This window comes from Epinephelus moara, chromosome 22, assembly GCF_006386435.1.
Source record: "Epinephelus moara isolate mb chromosome 22, YSFRI_EMoa_1.0, whole genome shotgun sequence".
NCBI classification, from domain to species: Eukaryota; Metazoa; Chordata; class Actinopteri; order Perciformes; family Serranidae; genus Epinephelus; species Epinephelus moara.
Genome location: NC_065527.1, coordinates 41,377,960 through 41,384,632, shown reverse-complemented (window position 1 = coordinate 41,384,632; position 6,673 = coordinate 41,377,960). Strand labels below are relative to the sequence as shown.

The following is a 6,673-nucleotide window of genomic DNA, read 5'->3' as shown; positions in this document are numbered from 1 at the left end:
TGCCTGATTTTGGATCATATTCCTGCTGGAACATATCCGGTTGTGTTAAGAGGCTTTTATTGGTCATTATTAATGAGAGAAAGTGTCGCCATACACAGTCATTCCCAGGTTGCCACTAGCCTACATTGCTACATGTAGCTACATGCTAATGTTGGGGAAACACATAAACTTGGTTGCTGATGTTGTTCATTTCTCCCCGATTTCGGATCATATTCCTGCTGAAACATGTCTGGTTGTATTCAGAAGCTTTTATTAGTCATTATTAATGAGAGAAAGTGTCTCCATACACAGTCATCCCCAGGTTGCCACTAGCCTACATTGCTACGTGTAGCTACATGCTAATGTCAGGGAAACATGTAATCTTGGTTGTTGATGTTGTTAATTTCTGCCTGATTTCGGATCATATTCCTGCTGGAACATGTCCGGTTGTGTTTAGAAGCTTTTATTGGTGATTTTTCACAGTAGAAAGTTCTGCTATTCTATGTTATAATTACCGTGGAAGACCCGGGCACACTGACCAGTCCAGGCTTTTTTGAAGGGGAGCTCCAAGAGACAGGTGCTAAAATCGAGTATTTTAGACAGAGAATGAATACAGACAACACAGACAGTATGAAGAAAAATACAGTTTTTTATTGAATAGTTAAGCATGTAAACATGTTCCCAGAGACCCAAAATACAGGTATGAACCTGGAAATTAGCATAAAAGATCCCCTTTAACATGAGTAGCTGCAGAATTCATTTTTTAAACCTGTACAACTTATTTGTATTTAACTGTTGTCTTGCTGTTTAGTGAAAAAAAATCATGACTTCACCCTGGCAAGACATATTTCTCACGACCAGGCAACCCAAGTTGCTCTTTCTATGGCTTATAGCTGATGTATATAACATTTATTAGGTATTAATTAAGCCATTAGTAACCCCTTTATATAAAGTGTCTTGTGAGGAGGTGGTACAGTAATGTGGAATATCTCCACTCATTTGCCCACAGAGTCTGCCGCCTGCAGGCTCTCATCTGATTAGTGTGCATGTGCCGGGGAACACTGAAGTTGGCTCGGTAATAAGCATTATAAGGCGGTCTGCCGGAGCTCAGTCCGTGGGAGGGGTCTGCCAGACCTTTCCCTCTAATTGACCAGGGAGCAGAAGCAGCCGGGGATGCGAGCAGCCACAGACGGAGAGAGAGGTACTCAGCAAACCGCATTTTGTTGCTTAATAACCGATTATTGAAACACATTAGGTGGAATAAGATTCATTAGCGTGTCGCATGGTTACTAAGTGTTTTTGAAGCTGCGATTTGAGAGCTTTGCGGAAGCCAGAAAAGGCAAAAGATAAAGTGTTACTGAGCAGAGGAAATGGCATTATGGCACTGGGAATTAATTTAAGACTTGCTTCGCTGTACTTTAAAATGCTTGCGGTGCACCCAGGAGAAAGATGCGTGTAGGTCTTGCTTGTGCAAATACTTGAGGCGCAGATATAAAGTGGCTTGCAGCGACAAGGAATGCAAGAAATATTCATTCCAGGTAGTTTAAACATCTTATTTTCTGTCTTTTTGCACTGACAGAGACGGACGCATGGGCTTAACAAAAAGGGAAACCCAGCCCTGTGCTCAAATGGCTGATCTAGAACTGTTTTACTTTGATCACTCCGATCCGAGAGACACCTCCCTGGTTTTAAATAAGCACAGTATCAGCGAGATCAGCGGCGCAAAGTCACTTCATCCCGGCGGAGGAGATGGTTCAGCACCATGGACAGAGACCCGGAGAGCTGCGCGGCCGGAGGAGGAAACAGAAACATCTTTCACCTGCAAGCACCAAGATGATGAAGAAGATGATGATGACCATCTCATTGGGACAAGTCCACAAACCTGCAGACTGAGTCAGAGCTCCTCAAGTGAACTATATGAGGAGGAGGTGGTGGTGGAGGAGGAGGAGGAGGACATCCCGGAACTTTACTTGCTGTCCGACGACGACCTCTCCTCTGACGGCTCGGGGAAGTCTGTGGATTACGGCTTCATCATCGCCGTGACATGCCTGGTGACTGGCATCTCTTTGGTCGCCATATCCTACACCGTCCCCAGGGACGTCCGGGTGGACCCGGACAGCGTGTCGGCCCGGGAGATGGAGCGGCTGGAGAGGGAGAAAGCCAGGGTGGGGGCCCATCTAGACCGGTGTGTCATAGCGGGACTGTGCTTGCTCACCCTCGGGGGCGTGCTGCTCTCCACCCTGCTCATGATCTCCATGTGGAAAGGGGAGATGATGAGAAGGAAAGCTTTTGCTTATTCCAAACACGCAGCAAAGTTGTACGGCTCGATCAATTTGAGAGCAGGCTCCAGCCCGACTCGGGAATCCTGCTCACATTTGTCAGTGGCTGATGAGGATTTAGAAGTGCTCAGCTGAATTTATGGACGGGACAAGCGGAAAATACTCAGAAAAGTGCTTAGGAAATCCTACTAGTGCTGTCCTATAATCGGGGATGTAGTGGGGGTTTAATGCTCTTTTTATTTCCAACAGCTGAGGCTACGTTTTTGGTTGATGTCGACATGTTTTAAAGGATAGTTTCACTTTTGTCTCTCTCTGTCCTAATACAATACTCACATGCCCTTAAGTACACTGACAGAGTTTTTCGTTGCTATAATTTTCCCCTCTGTCCATATTGGCCCTGATAAGATCCAGTCCTAATCCAATTCCAATGTAAGTGACCTGGGACAAAATCCACAGCCCTCTTTTGAGTCAAAATGCATTTTAAAGTGCAGCTGAAACTAATATGAGGGTTTAGCATTTGGATTTGCAGGAGTTCAGTGAAAAACAGAACTGTAATAATACAACACAAAGGGCTGCATCAGTGGGGGTTTGTTGTTTCAGGTACCAATGAAAAATACAACCCAGATCGGGTAACCAACACATTCTTACTCCCAAATATTGACACTTGGTCAATAGCCCTACATGTCAAATTATAATGCTCTGGTTATTAAAATAGCTTGATTGACTTTTGGTTTTACACAACAAAAGAACAGCCATCTCCCAGGTGAAAGTCTAGACACTGTGTGGACTTTCTTGCTCTTCATACTAGAGCATTAGTTCTGAGTGTCAAAAAAAGCTGCCGTCTGGTGGGTCTCATATCACTGCTTAAGGATGCATTGGTGCATCAGTATCTGATGCTGAGGACCTCTGACCAAGCGTTGGTATTTGACGTCTTGGGAGTAAAATGAGGTTGGAGTAACAGATTTATGAGTTTGAAGGTTTATCAGATGCAGATCCCTGCAGAGAGGTTTATAATGCTCAGAGACAGGATTTTACAACACTGGAAGATTATCTCGGTCATAATTTATCATTTGTTGTGCCCATTGTAAGGAAACAGTAGAAGTACACTCATTAATATTTTTCTACGCAAGACGTAAGTCAGTCTGCATGCGTCCTCAGTCATGACAGTTACAGTCTTTTCAGTACAAGATTTGGTACAAACACCATCTGGGAAAACACAAGGAGGTAATTTTGTTCTAAAAATACTGTCATTTTGGGAGATACCAACTGATATGACTAACTCAGACTCCAAAAGCTTCATGTTAACTTCAGATAAATGTAGAAATACATTACTTACACAGAAAGAGGACTGTGGCTTTTGTTCCGCATCACTTACATATATCTCTTCACAGCTAGTATGGACAAGAGGAGCTGTTACAGCGACCCAACCTCTTGTTTGCACAAATGAGCATGTTAGTATGGTATTAAGATTTTAAGCTACATTCAGTTCATGGTAAACCTCACATGATGATGAACTGTACAAACTTATTAGAAGTTTTTTTCTTTCAAAGGTAAAACATGAAATACGCTTTCTTGAAATCTATATTTTGTTTACATGGTTGGATGGTGGTTTGCCTTATGATGATCTCTGACCCAGCTTTTTGTTTACCCCAGCGTCACTGCTTCTAATGATGCTGCTACTTCAGTGAATTTGTGTCTTTGTGCTGGTGCAGAATCATATGTTTGAAGGCCTGTGTGTATACTGTGGCTGCGAGGGAAATCAAACCTGAACCGGGAGCGGTGTCATTGTTAATGCCTTCATTTTCCACCTTGTTAGAAACATTACTTCACAGAATTGCAACTAACAAAGCTGTGCAGATGTGGTTTACAAAAAAAAGAAAGAAAGAAAAAAACAACAACAATTGCATGAAATTGTATTGAACTCCAGAAAAATTCTGTTTAATATAATTGTGACATTCTGAAGAGATGCTTGGTGTTTGCTTGTTGAAACGCAAATAGAAATACCACAGGAGGTGTAATTAGATTTTGTGGTTGAGTACCGATGTCGGGGAAGCTCAGTTTACGCCAAATACACTCGGGGGTTTTGACTGCAGATGTTCAAAAGCATACACAGAGAGAGACAGGGAGAGACTCAACAAACCCCTGGGGGGGAAGCTCTCCTGGTAATTGGTGTTATACTTAATTGCTCGTGGGAGGCTTGTGAATCAGTGAAAAAAAAAAATCCCAGAGCATTTTAACAACTGCCTCAATCAAGCTCACTTAACTTGCTTATCAAAACCCAAAGCATTCCAGCTGCAATACTGGAGTGAAATGTTGCATTGCATTCAAGGGGGTGGGAAGTAATGGATTGCCTGCTCTGACAGAAGATGCTGTGAATGAACAATTGTATCCCCTGCTTACGGTGTGCAGAGAGCTGTGCTGTGCAGCCTCTGTAATTGGAAGTGCTTACGGCCAGCAGGATCACATTATCCTCCACATGACCTTCGCTCACTCCTGCCTCGTTAATGTAATTAAATAGGTAGGAATCGGCTGACCTCTTGATGAAATATTAAGTTGATTTCTAATGCTAATCCGCCCTCATTTAATGTCATGGAATAACAGTTTACATCACAGGTGCCTGGTGTTTTCCTCTGCTTGTGTGAGAGGAAAAGTTATTTTGTGAAGTGTTGAGAATTACCCACTTCTCTCCAGCCTGACTCATCTGCTTCAGTCAGTGATTTCCTACATTTCCCAGATTGACTTTTTCAACAGCTGTCAGAGAGAACGGCTGTGAGCTTGTTGCATTAAGCATGTGGGATTGGAGAGAGTGGTTTGGCATAGTAAGAGCAGGAAAGTGGCTAACATGAAAGTCAGACTTCTAACTCAAAACACAATCTGCAGTGCACTCTGGCCTATTGAGGTTACTGTCTGCAGGGATACCAGTGTCCTCAGCTCTTGTTCAGATTTCTCTCAGTTGATGTTAATTCAAAATTATTCAGTCCAGAGAGAAAATGTTACTCTTCAGCTCTGAGGGATTGACACCAACACTTGACATTTACTGCTGAGGAGTTACATAATTGGAGATTTGTCTGTAACCATCATGGAAATGTCTAATTTTGACATCACGTTTATGGGGATTAGTGCCAACATAATTGCCCTGAAAATAAAATAATGACTTTTTAACAACATGGCATAGCTTCAAGGTCTATTTTCTTTATTAAAGCAACTAAAAACTTGGTATGAGGTGGTTTAAAGTCCATTTAATCTCACTTTTGTTTTGCTGAGACTGTTTTTTTTTTTCACAAATTCTGTTTCCAAGGTCAACAATCAATTTTATTTTCAACCCAGGTTTCAAATCAAATAATGTGTGACTCTGTAAGCAAAAGAAAAGGTTAAGATCGGGGGGGGGGGGGGGGGGGTCATCCCTTTATATAGAATAATTATAGGCTAAAACGTCTGCAAACCATGAAAATGTAACATTTGTACGTTTCATATGTAGCAGATATGTTGACACTTTATGTTCCTTTACATTTCCATTTTCAGTTTTATGTTTGGACAAAAAAACACCATGGTTAGGAAAACATCATGTTGGCTAATCTGCTTGGTTGCACCAGCTACTGAACAACAAAGAAATTAAATTTCATTTAAATTTGTTTGTAAAGTCCCTCCTAAGTTAGCTAGCTATGGAGGAGCGAGGGGTGGATTTGACTGAGAAGTCGAGGGCACTATCGGCAGACAATCTGTCACTCAAAGTGGCCCGCCCTTAATAATGCTTAACCTTCATAGAATGTAAATGGGTGAGTTAAATAAAAATGAACCTCCCCCATACAGCTGTCATGAAGGGAGACATTAGCTATATAGACCAAATCCATTTTTTTTATCAGGCTGTAAACATGTTTATTTGTGCTGTTAAGTTGAACATGGGTGTGTTAAGGGATTGACTGGCTTCAGGAGCCAGCCTTAAACGACCATTCAAAGAACTGCAGTTTTTGGTACCTCCATGTTGGCTTCAGTTTTCAGCCGGCTTGTTGCCGCGTGTTTCAAACTTGTTAATTTCCAGCTGGCTAGCAAAGACTTCAGTATTGTGTATTCTGTTGCCATTCTGGGAGTGTGGGTGGTGTAACTTAAAATCTCAGTTTGGATATGAACTGCGGGCTCCCAGGTGAAAGTTTGGAGTTTGTTTGACCCCCTTTCCTCCCACCCATGAATTGCCGTTTCCTAGGATAGCGGAAGAATGGCCCACCTTGCTCTGCCTGGCTTACCCTGACATCCTTACTCTAACCCTAGTCAAGCTCACTCTTCGTGTCTAAACCTAACCAATCCAACCAATGAAGGCTATGAGCCTAGCCAGTCATAGGGAGAGTAGGGCAGTTCATTCCTTCCTAATCCTAGGAAACGCAAATTTGCCTCCTGCCCACCCAAAACAGACTTTCTTG

General features: G+C 42.5%; 1 protein-coding gene across 1 annotated transcript; it reads left to right on the top strand.

Moving 5' to 3' along the window:
* The first annotated feature begins 1,113 nt into the window (after positions 1–1,113).
* Positions 1,114–5,424, top strand: LOC126384019 (transmembrane protein 74). The gene is made up of 2 exons (XM_050034830.1): positions 1,114–1,180; positions 1,559–5,424. Exon 2 carries the CDS (start codon positions 1,569–1,571, stop codon positions 2,391–2,393), a length of 825 nt encoding a protein of 274 aa, XP_049890787.1. The 5' UTR covers positions 1,114–1,180; positions 1,559–1,568; the 3' UTR covers positions 2,394–5,424.
* The last annotated feature ends 1,249 nt before the right edge of the window (positions 5,425–6,673 follow it).